This window comes from Pleurodeles waltl, chromosome 1_1 (genome assembly GCF_031143425.1).
Source record: "Pleurodeles waltl isolate 20211129_DDA chromosome 1_1, aPleWal1.hap1.20221129, whole genome shotgun sequence".
NCBI lineage: Eukaryota > Metazoa > Chordata > Amphibia > Caudata > Salamandridae > Pleurodeles > Pleurodeles waltl.
In genome coordinates, this window is record NC_090436.1 from 955,890,657 (window position 1) to 955,904,941 (window position 14,285).

At 42.7% G+C, this 14,285-nt stretch overlaps 1 protein-coding gene across 3 annotated transcripts in view; it reads left to right on the plus strand.

Annotated features, from left to right (window-relative positions):
• The window catches only part of SLC39A8 (solute carrier family 39 member 8), a 277,625-nt gene extending 263,798 nt beyond the window's left edge, over nucleotides 1-13,827 (plus strand). For all 3 annotated transcript variants that reach the window (XM_069230211.1, XM_069230210.1, XM_069230212.1), the window contains exon 9: nucleotides 13,062-13,827. In XM_069230211.1, coding sequence (XP_069086312.1) covers nucleotides 13,062-13,211 — 150 coding nt within the window. In that variant the 3' untranslated portion in view covers nucleotides 13,212-13,827. The remainder of the gene's footprint in view (nucleotides 1-13,061) is intronic.
• The last annotated feature ends 458 nt before the right edge of the window (nucleotides 13,828-14,285 follow it).

The window sequence follows — 14,285 nt, forward strand, 5'->3', positions numbered from 1 at the left end:
CCTATGCCACCAAAAAAATATATTAAAAAAAAAAAATTATACTTACCTGAACTTACCTGAATGTCCCTGGGGTGGGTCCCTCCATCCTTGGGGGTCCTCCTGGGGTGGGCAAGGGTGGCAGGGGGGGTCCCTGGGGGCATGGGAGGGCACCTGTGGGCTCATTTTGAGCCCACAGGCCCCTTAACGCCTGCCCTGAGCAGGCGTTAAAAAGTGGCGCAAATGCACCGTTTTTAGCCACGCCAACTCCCGGGCGTCTCTTTTGCCCGGGAGTATAAATACCACGTAAAGGCCTGGGAGTCATTTTTTAGACGGGAACGCCTCCCTTGCATATCATTAACGCAAGGAAGGGGTTCACGCTAAAAAATGACGCACATTCCGGGAACTTTGGCGCTATTCGCCTCTAACGCCATAGTATAAATATGGCGTTAGTTGGCGTTAGTTTTGCGTCGAAATTGCGTCAAAAAAAACGACGCAATTTCGGCGCAAACGGAGTATAAATATGGCCCTTGGTGAGCACAAGAACAATGGATTAAACCCAGATCTGTGCCTGGGGGGGGATGCTTGGCATTGTTCTTGCCCAGAGGCCCTCATATAGTTTCCCTCAAGGGGACTTTGTGTATTTGAACCATTTAGAGCTGCTGAAAACGTTTGGTTATTTGCCCTGTTTTTGCCTGCTTCAAGCGTTGATTTGGCCCATTGATTACATTGCTCTTCAGGCAGGAAACTGTTGGATTCCTGCTCCTGGGGTTTGCTGGCTGCCATATCCCGTTGGGCAAGGCTGCCGCTCCAGGTATCACTTGATTTTGGACTTTTTTCCTTAAGTGACTGATTGTGCAGTTTTTGAAGATTACTGGTTACAAAAGCCGATGTTGTGGGATGATCCTGGCTTTCATGCTGCACTTCCTTCTTTTGTGCAGCATGAATGCTCCAATACACCTTGTCTACCCTGTCTAGCCCCACTGGGTTGTATCCCTGCATACCTATAGATTTTGGCAAATGGTTTCCATATTCTATTTTAATGCTCTACCTTATGTTTCTTCCGTGCTTTCGTTTGCCGTTTCTTTCCCATTATAGTGAATAATGTCTCATTCCCAGCAGATTCGGTGGCAGCTTCTCCTGCAATCCACCCCTGGTGGCACTTGTTTCTTGGGAGCAGAGGCCTGTCCTGCAATCTACTAAACTCTGATCCATAGACTGAAGGGGAGAATGAAAAGCCTGTGACATATTACTTTTTTGTACTTGGGCAGCTTCAGTGTCAGCATCTTTCTTGACTACTGAGATTTCATGAACCAAGTCGTCACTACAGCAGTATCTAACCTGGGTTCTAGAAGATTGAGCCCTTACTTCTGTCAAGATGTTATTTAGAATTTTTGTAACCTTTTGAGAATTGTCCCCTGTAGGAGCACACTGACATGAGACTTGCTGAATATAAGAATAATTATGAGCCCTTCTTATCAAATCATTAAGCTCTTGGAGCTTCTTCTCAAAACTCACTACATGCACTGCCAAATATTGAGAAAGCTCAACCTGAATTTTCTCCTTATCAGCTTGATATTGAATAGCGGTGAACATTGCGCCCATGGTTGACAAAAGCACCCGCCAGGAAGCACTTGACTCTCCTATCACAATTGAATCAGGCAATTCCTCCTTAAGTTTAACTGCCGGTGGAGGGGCCACAGGGATGTTAATTTCCACTTGACGAATCAGTATAGTATCCGCAAAAACAACCTGCTTATCTAAGTTCCTTGGACTCCTTAGTTTGAAGGAGTATTCAGTCTTCACATGCAAGCTACTACTGCAGATGGAAAGCTGTCTCGGGCTGTATCTGATAGTTTCAGAACATCCCCCCTCCTTGCATGGGATGGGTATTCAGTAATTGGCCAGAATTTGTCATTCCCATACTGGCATCCTGCTTGCATAAAAATGTATCTAAAAGGTCGATTAACAGTGGATCCTGCGTCCCTTCCCCCCTGCTGTGTCGGTGAGGGGGATTTCTGACTCAGATTATGCCAATTAGTGAGATTTAGGGCGGAGAAAGAATCAGATTGGTTGCAATTGTGGATGTCCACTTTAATTGTTATGCTTGAGTTACTGAAGTGAGGGTTCAATATACAACTAGTTGCCAGGTCGACTCCCAGGCATTCCTTTTTTTAGATAACTTATCAATGACTACAGGAGTTGTCTAGGTGTCAGGCAATGGAGGAAAGGCAGAGGACCCCTCAAAGCCGCAGAGGGGTTAACAGCCGACTTAGTTATTAGAAAATCAGTGATTTTATATCTCTCTGTCTTGTTGTGGACTGCTGTTTTTGATTTCTTGGGGACTGTTGATTTTGAGGGAGTTTTCCCCCCAAATGGTTCACTCTGGCATTCAACCAAATCCTCCTCCATTAGTCCTGGCAAACCTTGTCTATAACTCTTTGCTGCCTTTTTCCTCCCCCGGGTTAGTGTCATCCTTACTTTCCCAGTCTACGATTAATCTTCCCTTAACTGAGATAAGTGTCAGCTTTTGTGGAAACAAACAATTATATTCTTTTAGTAATGACCCTGTAAGAATTGATAACAAGGTGAATGATGGGGAATAAATCACAGTATGACTGTCCACAGACGCTCTTACTGTTACTGTTCGGCATGGTTTCCTACTCCTTCTTCACCTTTTTAGTCCATCCACGCTATTAAACGACACATTCTTGACTTATGTGCAGGAAAATGAAAAGTTGCTAAAGAGTCACAGAACCTTGATTATGGTCAATCCCTGCAAGTTCTTGATCTTAATTCTTGGTCCAATTAACAATTCAGTCCAAAAGATGCTGCCCCTTGTTACAGTGGTGTCTAAGTGTGCAACCATGGCTAAGGTGCTGGAGCAGTTTTCCCCTCAGGCACAAGCTGCACCATCCTAACACCGGCCACTTCCATGCAAGAAGGGAGGACCGTGGCCTAATGCCCTTCAACAACTCATGCCAAGCACCAATCTCTTTTTTATGGCTTGTTTTAGCTCGTCCTGTCCCTTACTTCATAATAACATGGTTCCACAACATTGGTTCTACAAGCCAATCAAACACAATACAAGTCTCAGTAGGGGGCCAATATATACTGATAGAAATGGGGATGTATGCTCACTTTCTTATATTGTATTGCCTGCAAACTCCAAGAACTCCAGTTACTGGTTTATGGTAAACTGGTTTGTGGCCAGTGGGTCCAGGTCCTGCTGAGACCTGCTGGGTCCTTCCCCTTTTCCGTGGCACCCGCACCAGCCATGTCCAAATGTCCAAACGTCTGAACTTTGAAGTCCCCAACACGCTGGACCATTTCGGGGCCCCTTCAACCTCCTCCAATCCAGACCAGCCCAGCTGGAGCCCAATACCTGAGGTGGTTGGCGAGGCCAAACTGCGCTAGAGTGAGCCGGTATGTGGGGGGAGAGTCCACCAGAGTCACCAAAGTCCCCAATGCCCCAATATATGGGGGGGCCCACAACACCTTAAAACAATGCGTTGCAATTCCGTGACTTAACAGCCGCCTCATCCCTAACCATAGTTATTTTTATTATGTGAGTCGGAAACAAAGAGCTGGTGTAATGTATGTGATATCTGATCCCAGACACCGCAGGCATCCATCGTAGGGGTCTGTCACAGACATATGTTTGCAACAGTCCCTATGCAATTTAAACCCTATCACTTTAGGAGGTGTCATATTTCCCTTGCACACTGAAAAAAGAACATTCATTTTTTGTAAAAATCTTGTCAAACATAAAAAAGAGTAGAATTCCAGGTCTGCGTCTGAGGGTGTGCAAAGAAAGGAGCTGATGTCAGGGTGCCTGTGTGCCTGGGTTGCACTTATATGCTGCTGTGCTCATTATTTCCAGAGCAGAACAACATTGGTGCAAAACCACATGATGCCACCTACTGGCATGCTGGAGTACTGCATGTGAGTTTCCTAATCCAGTCCGATGCTTTGGGGAATATATACAAGGTGAGAAATCTGGAGATAGAAGCATTCATCAGTAAAGACATTTACCTACCAATTCAAATGGTGTGAGTGAGTGCATTTCTAGAGACATAAAGGGAAGGATTATATCCATTATTGAATGGTAGTGGAGTGGAAAAGCTATACCAAGATAGAGAATTTTTCTCTCTGGAGAAAACATATAAAATATGAATGAGCAAATGTACACTTCCAGCAGGCACTATTGTGTAGATCAACCGTCAGGCATCTTCAAGAGTACACGCTGAGAGAATTTTGGTGACTCAACAGTCAGTTTGAAATGCATGGGAAAAGTAGATGTAAAACTACAGCACATAGATATCTGATTTATAAATAACTTTCTATCAACCAGACTTTATGGAAGCGACTTGGACAAGTGTTGCCTGAAATGAATCACGTATTTGTTTTCAAGAATTCATGCAGTGAGAATTTTGCTAGATTGGTTTTAATTAACCCTTTACCCAATCAATCGTGAAAACGTTTGATTTAATATTTTTTATTTATTTATTCATAGTACTGTACATTTTATTACATGAGAACCTCAGAGCTCTACATTACACAGATATAGAAAGTAACATCACAAATTAGTAAAAAGGTATGTAGTGATCATTAGAGAACAGCAGGATGAGGTGATCACTGCCATCTGATATTTTTTGATTTGGGTCCTGGACAGAAACTATACGGCAAACTATTTCCTAGCACGATGAAAAGGCTAGGTATCTGAGCACTCTATAAGATAACATTTAGCAAAAGAAGAATTTTTTGAAGAGTTCAGTTTAAGAAAGTTTCCTGAATTGGAGGTAGACTGGCTCTGCTCTCAGTAGGTTGTCTAGGCCATTACATTTGCGACTCAACGCTCCCCGAGAGTAGCCACAATATATCTACCTATTTGCTTTGCATTGTGGAATCAGATGCCTGGGAGCAGACCATAGTTTTCCAGAATGGATGTAATGGGGGACTAACTTTTGCAGAGAGATTTAAAATGTATCCCATCAATAAGTGGGAGTCAATGGAGTGCCTTCAGTGCTGGCTTAGGTTGTTCATAGTTTCATAAAATCAGACACATCTTCGCAGCTTGGTTTTGGAGCCCTTGAAGCTTGTCCACTCAGTTTTTAGGAGGCTTTTAAAGGCCGCTTTGCAAGTAGAGCCAGGAATGTTTTGTACCATGTTAGTTTTACAAGCTGACTTCTCCCTTCACTAACTCCATCCCTTGTTACTTATTTGCAATGATACTTTCTATATTTGTAAATATCAGGGATGCATGAGAGGGATGAAATGAATATGAACCCCCTGTTCTTGGCTTTCTGAGTTGGAGCAGGAGCGTTGAACATAAACTAGGGGCAATTGAAAGGAAAAGAAGTGGAGTGTGGTTCTCCACAGACTAAGGATTCTGTTTGTGCTTTGTTTGGATAGAGAAAGCACCCTCCCATCTATTGCTGGATATGAACTGAGCATTTCGTAATTCTGGATTGGGAAAAAAGTGTTTTTTTCTATGCAAATTTTGTTGGCATACAGCTGTAAGCGGATTTTATGTTGATCCAGTAGATAGATGCAACTGGGTCTCATACAGCAGCTAAACTAATGGGAATGAGATGCATCCTTACAGAACGCCACACAGTGTGCCACAATAGTATGATTTCTAAGATTCCAACCAATCTCGCTGATTCTGAACACAGATGAAGTGAGTGAATTCAGTTTAGTGCACTTTTGGATGTCATTGTTGACAGTGACACAGATCAGGAAGAATCAGTGCAACTTGTTGGTGTTTATCAGGAAAGATGAGAAGCTGTCAGTCAGAGCTAAACCAATCACTTTCGCAGATTGGCTTCGTTTCTAGAAGTCATGGAGTGGTTAGTTTTGTTTAACATTTTATTGTAGGTGATACTATAGTATCCTATCTAATGTTTTGCTACGGTGCATTGCGTTGTAAATTGGTCAAGATGCGGCCGGAAATAGGGTCCCTGATTGGGGTTCTTTAGTACAGAGTAGATTATTCTATGCTTTAACTGACTGGGGACCACTACAAGGAGTTTTTGTTATTGTAGTCAGGTCAATTCACAAAGCCAAACAGGGGAAGACTTGTTTGATGCGATATGCAGGGCAGGGTTCCACCGACGTATAAAAAACTATGGGGCTTATTTACAAGCCTGCATGGTGCAGGGTGGTGCAGAAAGTGTCTTGCTGTGCTGCCCTTTCGCCACTGGAAAAGAGCAGAAATGCACCATATCTGCAAGACGCAGCATATTTCTAACCTCTCCCCTTTCGTGGTCGCTAAAATTAACTACCTAGCACCAAAGCAGGCACCCTCACACTAGTGTACCAGTGCCTACATTGCAGGGAATTATTGTTTATGTACAGGAAGGTGTCCCTGTCTGCACATAAACAATCAATAATGGCGATTTGTTATTTCTATGTGTGCTGCATCCTGCAGCACACATGGAAGTAGCCAATTGTCATGTTTTAACAATTGTTTATGTGCAGGAAGGGATACATTCCTGCACATAAACAATCATTAATTGTGTTTTTCTCTTTCTATGTGTGCTTCAGAATGCAGCACACATACGAATAGCAAAAACAAGGAGAAATAAGAGTATTTCTCATAGTCGTGCCACTCTAACACCACCCCTGGGGTGGCGTTAGTTTTTGGAGCTGCCTCAGGTTTACGATTTCTTGTAAATCTGAGGCAGTGTCAAAAGCAATGGGTGTTGCGTGGAAACACCCACAGCAACACCCATTGCTTTTGACACTGCCCTAGATTTACAAGAAATCGTAAGCCTGAGGCAGCTCCAAAAACGAAAACTGCATCAGGGGCCCATATTTACAAGACGATGCTAAGCCACCCAAAGTGGCTTAGCACACCTTGTAAATGTGGAAAAAGGCACAGCGCCACCAGAGATTCGCTGAAAGTGATGCTCCTGTCGAGTTAGGGGCTTGAAAATAAGCCCCTGTGTGCTTTGAGGCTAGTCATAATGATAAAATATTATTTCAGTCAATGTCATTGTGAGAAGATGAAAAAACTGTTTAAAATTGACTTGCACATCTTTGCAGATTTTTAGTAAAACTAATAGTGGCTGCTTTGCAATGTTGTGGAGGCAATTGTGAAGTGTTTGCAAGGGCTTATCATTTGGTAAGTTCATCGTAAGTACTGAAAATGAGCAGTGTCTAGTTTGTGTATCCATTAATGTGTTTGGCAAGGCATTTTTCTTCTTTCCTTAGTTGACTTTCTGGTAACGTTTGCTCTTCTTGAAGGTTGTTTTGTGAGTTTTAGACTATGATTTATGCCATTAGTAATCAAGATAAAGACACTGCCTTCTTAGAAAAAACAAATCATAGTTGAAGCATTTGTTGCAAGCTCTGTTTAGAGTTTCTAGGTTGTGTGTGGTGCCCTTTTATTTCTTATGGAGTTTATGTTATCTAGATATTCACAGTTATACTTTCTGTATTGTCATTGTGCTGATTGAGAGCTAGTTGTTTGGTAAAGCTTGTTAAAGTCTACCTTGTTGAGGTCTTTGAGCTGTCACCGGTGTATTTATACAACAGATTAAGGAGATGGAGATAAAGAAGTGCTCGAACCTACCTTGTGGTTCATTAGGTGTGGCCTGAAGACAGCTTTAGCTGTCTTGCCAGCCCTGTGTTTTCCAGAAAGTATCATACAAAAAATACATACATTTAAAGGAGCTAACAATAAACACTCTTTTACCATTTGTCTGTTGACATGTCTCTCCAGCTATTGAATGCTTTCACTGTGAGTGGCTACATTTTACCTGTGCATATGTATAAAGACACCAAATAAAATAGTTCCCTAGAAATAGAACTTGTTAGACACTTGCACTTCCCAGAGGCTAATAGTCCTTATGTATACTAGGGTTACATCAACCATTTTCATAACTCTCAAGACATTTATTGTAAATTACAATGTTCCCATCTCCCTATAAACCAATTTTGGTATATTTGGTTATGAACACATTTGCTAAATCTCCAACATTACACTTGCAGTTACCACAGCATGATTTCCCAGAAGCCCACAGTGCTCCAAATTATACAGCAAGCAATCAGTTTTATTACAAAAGGCAGTAAACTGGCTTATTTAATATAAAAAAAATTAGGTAAATAGGTCTCTCGCAGTGGATTGTTATAACATTATATTACAGGCTGTAAAAAAGTATTTGTTTACTTGCAGTCTCACTACTTATCATACTAGGCAAGGGGTTTGGTGTTTGTCACCCACAATGCCAAACTTTGCCAATAGCATTTCACTCTGATGTTTCTTGCTAGGCCATATTGAGAGGGGTTACATATAGTTTGTCAAATAAAATCTTGTATATATTTGTAATTTTAGAACTGCATGCCTTTTGATTGCCAGCTTATGTGTACTTCTGTAGAACTATGTTATATATTAAAGCAAGCAGTTTGTAAAGGCTAGAGGCCTTATTGGTTTACTATGAAAACTTATATAAAATTTGTTAGGTGTGATATGTTTTTAATGAAAAGTCAAGACAAAGCAACTGGGTCTTAGTTACTTATTCTATAACGCATGTTGTTAAAGATAATAGGCTTTAAAATTGGATTGATATTACATAGTGCTAAGCCTGTAGGCAGGTATTTTGTTACATGGAATCTCACACATTACCATAATAGGCAAGTCTTGGTAACAGACAATTTGCACTGTGGAAATTCTTACTTGGCTATACTGGTAGAGATTTATATTTCTATCTTGTTTTGACAGCTGCAGTGTATAGATATTTGTACTTTTATTCTGGTCTACGTGATAGTTGTCTTGTGGGAAGACTTATAAGCAATGAAGTAGGTCTGAGTTAGTTATTGTGACAAGCCAAAGATAAAGGTTATAAACCTGATTGTTTATAATAAAAAGTTACTATAAAGGCTGTAGGCCTGATGTATTGAGTGTGAAGAGCATACATTAAAGTCAACAGGCACTTAACGGTAGATTACTATTACTCTGTATTAAAGCCTACAGATAGGTATTTTGTCATAGAGTCACACAGATTACCTTAGAAAGCAAAGTGTTTTGGTGCCATTTTAGAATCCTTTTTAGGCCTTTTTAGCAGAGGGAGATGCAGATTTAAGGAAAGTGGTGCTGCACCCAGTGCAGTGCCACTTTCCTTGCACCCCTTAGCGCCCCCTACCGCCATTGTGTGTGCATTGTATTTAAAATACGGTGCACCATGGCGCAGAGTAGGGAGCAATAGCGTTTTTTTACTCTATTGGTGTGCTCTGCAGGAGTAGCACCAAAATGTTAGTGCTACTCTGGCAGAGTACATAGGGGCCCATTTTAAATAATGGCATACCCCATTTTGACGCCTGCTCTGAGCAGGTGTTGAAAGTGCAGAAAACAATGGTGTAAGGAAATGTTTTAGATTTCCTTGTGCCATTTTTTCGCCCCCCCCTAACAAGGGAACGCCTACATTATGCCTGGCACAGACATAATGTGGTGTAAGGGTTTACAAAGTGGTGCAATACATGCCTCGCCCCACTTTGTAAATATGGCGTCGGAAAAATGCCACTTTGGCGCCACCTTAGCATCAAGAAAATGACGCTATAGCATTGCTAAGGTGGCGCTAGGGGCTCTTAAATATGCCCCATAGTAGTTTGTTTTTCGACCTGTAATTTTGTAAACTATGTAATTTTATGACTCTATGCCTCATAGGTGCCTTGAGAAAAATTAAGTTCATTCAGTACAGGAGGCCTCAATTGGTTATGGCGATCAGCCAATGAGAATAGCTAGAGGCCAGAATGTGTCACTCTGAAAAATATTTCTGATGCTATAGGTCTGATCTGTTTTTTATACAAAGTTATAACAAATGCAGTAGACCTGAGATATTGATTGTCAAAAACATATGTTAAGGTCAACAGGCATTTAAGGTGGAATATTATTTCTGTTCATACTGAAAATTGAAACATACAGATATATATATATATATATATATATATATATATATGCAAAAAAACAAAGGCGAACTCTGGGAAGTTCCCAAATTTAGGTGGAGAGCAGCTCTAGTAAGGAGCACCCTGCAACACCAGCGACACTCTAGATTTGCTCACCTCAAATGTCTGCTTATCTAGCAAAGGTTTTAAGCATAGGATCAGCACAGTGCTATCCACGCCGAGCTAGATAGTGACAAAGTCTTTTGCCATTTGTACAGCAAAATCTTTAAGCATACAATTGACATAGGCCCTCATTCTGACCTTGGCGGGCGGCGGAGGCCGCCCGCCAAAGTCCCGCCGTCAGGTTACCGTTCCGCGGTCGAAAGACCGCTGCGGTAATTCTGACTTTCCCGCTGGGCTGGCGGGCGGTCGCCTTCAGGCCGCCCGCCAGCCCAGCGGGAAAGAGGCTTCCACGATGAAGCCGGCTCGGAATCGAGCCGGCGGAGTGGAAGCTGTGCGACGGGTGCAGTTGCACCCGTCGCGTATTTCACTGTCTGCGCAGCAGACAGTGAAATACATTTAGGGGCCCTCTTACGGGGGCCCCTGCAATGCCCATGCCAGTGGCCTGGGCACTGCAGGGGCCCCCAGGGGCCCCGCGACCCCCCCTACCGCCATCCGGATCCCGGCGGTCGGACAAACGGGATCTGGATGGCGGTAGGGGGGGTCGGAATCCCCTCGGCGGCGCAGCAAGCTGCGCCGCCTTGGAGGATTCAATGGGGCGGCGGTACACTGGCGGGAGCCCGCCAGTGTTGCCGGTCCGACCGCGGCTTTACCGCCGCGGTCAGAATCCCCATTGGAGCACCGCCGGCCTGTCGGCGGTGCTCCCGCGGTCCTCCGCCCTGGCGGTCTTTGACCGCCAGGGTCAGAATGACCGCCATAGTGTTATCCTCGCCGAGCTGTAAAATGACAAAAGCCATTTACCACTCCAGGCACAGTATTATAGCTTTGGACTGTTCAAATACCATCCAAGCCAACCTGGAATGAGTAAGGCAACCCCTGACACATGTTTCACTCTCATTAGAGCTCTTCAGAGGGGCTTAGCTTTGTCCAGACGCAAGGGAGCACCTATATATATAGTCTGCTTTTTTCATCCATGAAGCTTACTGTATGGGGTACTGGTGGCAGTTCACATTTGTCATTTGCTTTCTTGTCGTGTGAATGACAGCATTTTCTCATACCTTGTTACATCTACCTAAAAATTACTGTGCTTCAGTGTCAGGGCTGGTTGGTCAGTCCTTTAGTTTCCAAATTTCTCCTCTTATATATAGCCTGCTGCAGAGGTCCATACTGATTAAGCTTATAACAAGGGAGAGGGCATTTAACAATCAGTGTAGCCAGAGGCAGAAAGGCTATAAGGCTATTAGAACATTTCATGCACTAAGGGTAGAATATTCTAAATTAAAAAGTGAGAACCATAAAAAGAAATTGTAATGTTGGAGCAAAATGATTATACTACCTATTACAAGCCCAGAGCCACTCCACTGTCTTCAGTGGAGCTCTCAACATTCAAATATTCTAATTCTCCTTTCATTGCTTTGCTTCTTCTCTTTTTATTTTAATGTTTTTTAAGAGGATGCTACAGCTCTCCGGGTAATTCTAAAAGGTAATTTGCTTGCTGTTTATTTTATCTGCAGTGTGCCGCATCCCATGTGGCCACATTCTCTAGACCAGGAGACCATTATGGAGTGCTATCGTCTATACTGTAACATTGTTTTATCTTCCAAAATGGCCAACACTTTGGTCCTAAGGGCCATATTTATACTCCGTTTGCGCCGAAATTGCGTCGTTTTTTTTTACGCAATTTCGACGCAAAACTAACGCCAACTAACGCCATATTTATACTATGGCGTTAGAGGCGAATAGCGCCAAAGTTCCCGGAATGTGCGTCATTTTTTAGCGTGAACCCCTTCCTTGCGTTAATGATATGCAAGGGAGGCGTTCCCGTCTAAAAAATGACTCCCAGGCCTTTACGTGGTATTTATACTCCCGGGCAAAAGAGACGCCCGGGAGTTGGCGTGGCAAAAAACGGCGCATTTGCGCCACTTTTTAACGCCTGCTCAGGGCAGGCGTTAAGGGGCCTGTGGGCTCAAAATGAGCCCACAGGTGCCCTCCCATGCCCCCAGGGACCCCCCCTGCCACCCTTGCCCACCCCAGGAGGACCCCCAAGGATGGAGGGACCCACCCCAGGGACATTCAGGTAAGTTCAGGTAAGTATAATTTTTTATTTTTTATATTTTTTTTTGGTGGCATAGGGGGGCCTTATTTGTGCCCCCCTACATGCCACTATGCCCAATGACCATGCCCAGGGGACAGAAGTCCCCTGGGCATGGCCATTGGGCAAGGGGGCATGACTCCTATCTTTACAATGATAGGAGTCATGTTGATGGGGGATGGGCGTCGTTAAAAAATGGCGCAAGTCGGGTTAAGACGATTTTTTCGACGTAACCTGACTTGCCCCATTTTAAGACGCCCATGCGTCATTTTCCCCCTACGCCGGCGCTGTCTGGTCTACGTGGTTTTTTCCCACGGAAACCAGGCAGCGCCGGTCTGATTGCGCCGTCTAACGCCATTCCATAAATACGGCGCCCGCATGGCGCTTCAGAATGGCGTTAGACGGCGCAAAACTTTTTGACGCTAAACTGCGTTAGCGCAGTTTAGCGTCAAAAAGTATAAATATGGGCCTAAATGTGTCCTGGAAATTTAAAACAACAATACACTTTTTACAATACCTTTGCATGATGGAAACCTGCTGCTGTGTTTAGTTTTGTTATTACAACCATATGCTTTTTTCTACTTGTATTCTTTTCATTTATCTTGCATATGTTGTTGATTCTGTATGGGCTTTATGGGGCTGTTTCAGGGTGAATGCAAGAATGAGTCAGTGGATGCATGAGTTCAAAGATTAGTGGCAAAGTGCATTTATGATTTCTTATAGAGTGACTAAACCTATAAATGACAAAAACCACTGTTGTTCAAGAGCCGGGCCTATTGGCATTACCAATGCTTTTTTAAATTGTACTTTATTCGCTTATTTCACTAAAGCAGCTTCTAACCAGTCTTAAAAAGATCTGTGTATGTTTGCACTTTTCATCCACATGATGGCAGCAGTACGCCAATAATGAATCTGTTTCTTCTAGTTCCCGGAAATGAACGACATGCTAAAAGAAAAGATAACGGGAAGGAAAACAGATTGCTTGTACTTCGTCATCCAGAATGCTGGATTGTTAACAGGGTTTGCCATCATATTGCTGATCACTCTCTATGCAGGAGATATTGATTTAGAGTGACGAGTAACTCCTATCCAGAAGTCCATTCCATCAAGACTGAAGAACTCCCGAACCCCTCAATTAACTTCCAGCATAAATCACTTTTGACTTTGAAATATACATGTTTCCAATTTGCTGAATTTAATGAAAATGAACGTTGGTTTTTAGGACTCAAATCAAGCGCATGAAGTAGTCCAAACGCTGCAGTGTTACGAAAAGAAAAAGAAAACAGTGAAATGCATTTTCTTGATGTTATATTTATTGAATGCACCGCGCATTACCTGTACAGTGTTATAGTGAGCAGTTGGTGCTACAATATATTATTATATTTTAATATAAAGGCAGCTCTGGCACCTTCATTCCATGTGATTTTCCGGTTATCATAAGAATGAGCTCACGACAAAATAGACGCATAATTTAGGAAAGGTTCAAGCCACAAATGGCATGTTATTACAATCATAGACGCACACAAGCGTTCAAAACTTTTGTTACATGGTTTTAGGTGGGTTTATTTTTGCACATGTCAATATTTCAGTACTGATGTTGATACTCAAATGATAACCACTAACTGCTAATAAGGTCGTCTTTTTAAACATGGTACTATGCTTTTATTATGAACAAAATAAATTTATATGCAGTAAAACTCGTGTTGAACTTTTGTTTTGTTAGACATGTAAATTGTGGTGCCCTGTGTATACTTTAATACAAACATACATACAGTCTATGTTTCTGGGCCTTTAAATAACATGTTTGTTTGCAAGGTGTGTGATCGATAGCCTTTGCGCCGTATCCATGTTCCGTGCTGCTTGTTATCATTTTCAAGGACTTGAAATGTGCGCAGGTGATCTGTGTTAGAAGTTGCATTACAAGTGCTGTACATGTTTTTGAGTTGATCCCCAGATGTGTGCTATTCGTTGCTGGACTGGAAGGGCTTCACCCAAAGTGGCACTACCATCAGTGCTTAATTTGTGCTTGTTGTTTCCGGTGCTGAGCACCGGCACTTATTTGTGAGGACCTGGGCTTATTTTTGTGCCTCAAGCATTTGCTGCGAGCAAAGGACACATATGAGAAAGACGGAAGAAGGAATAACTCAAA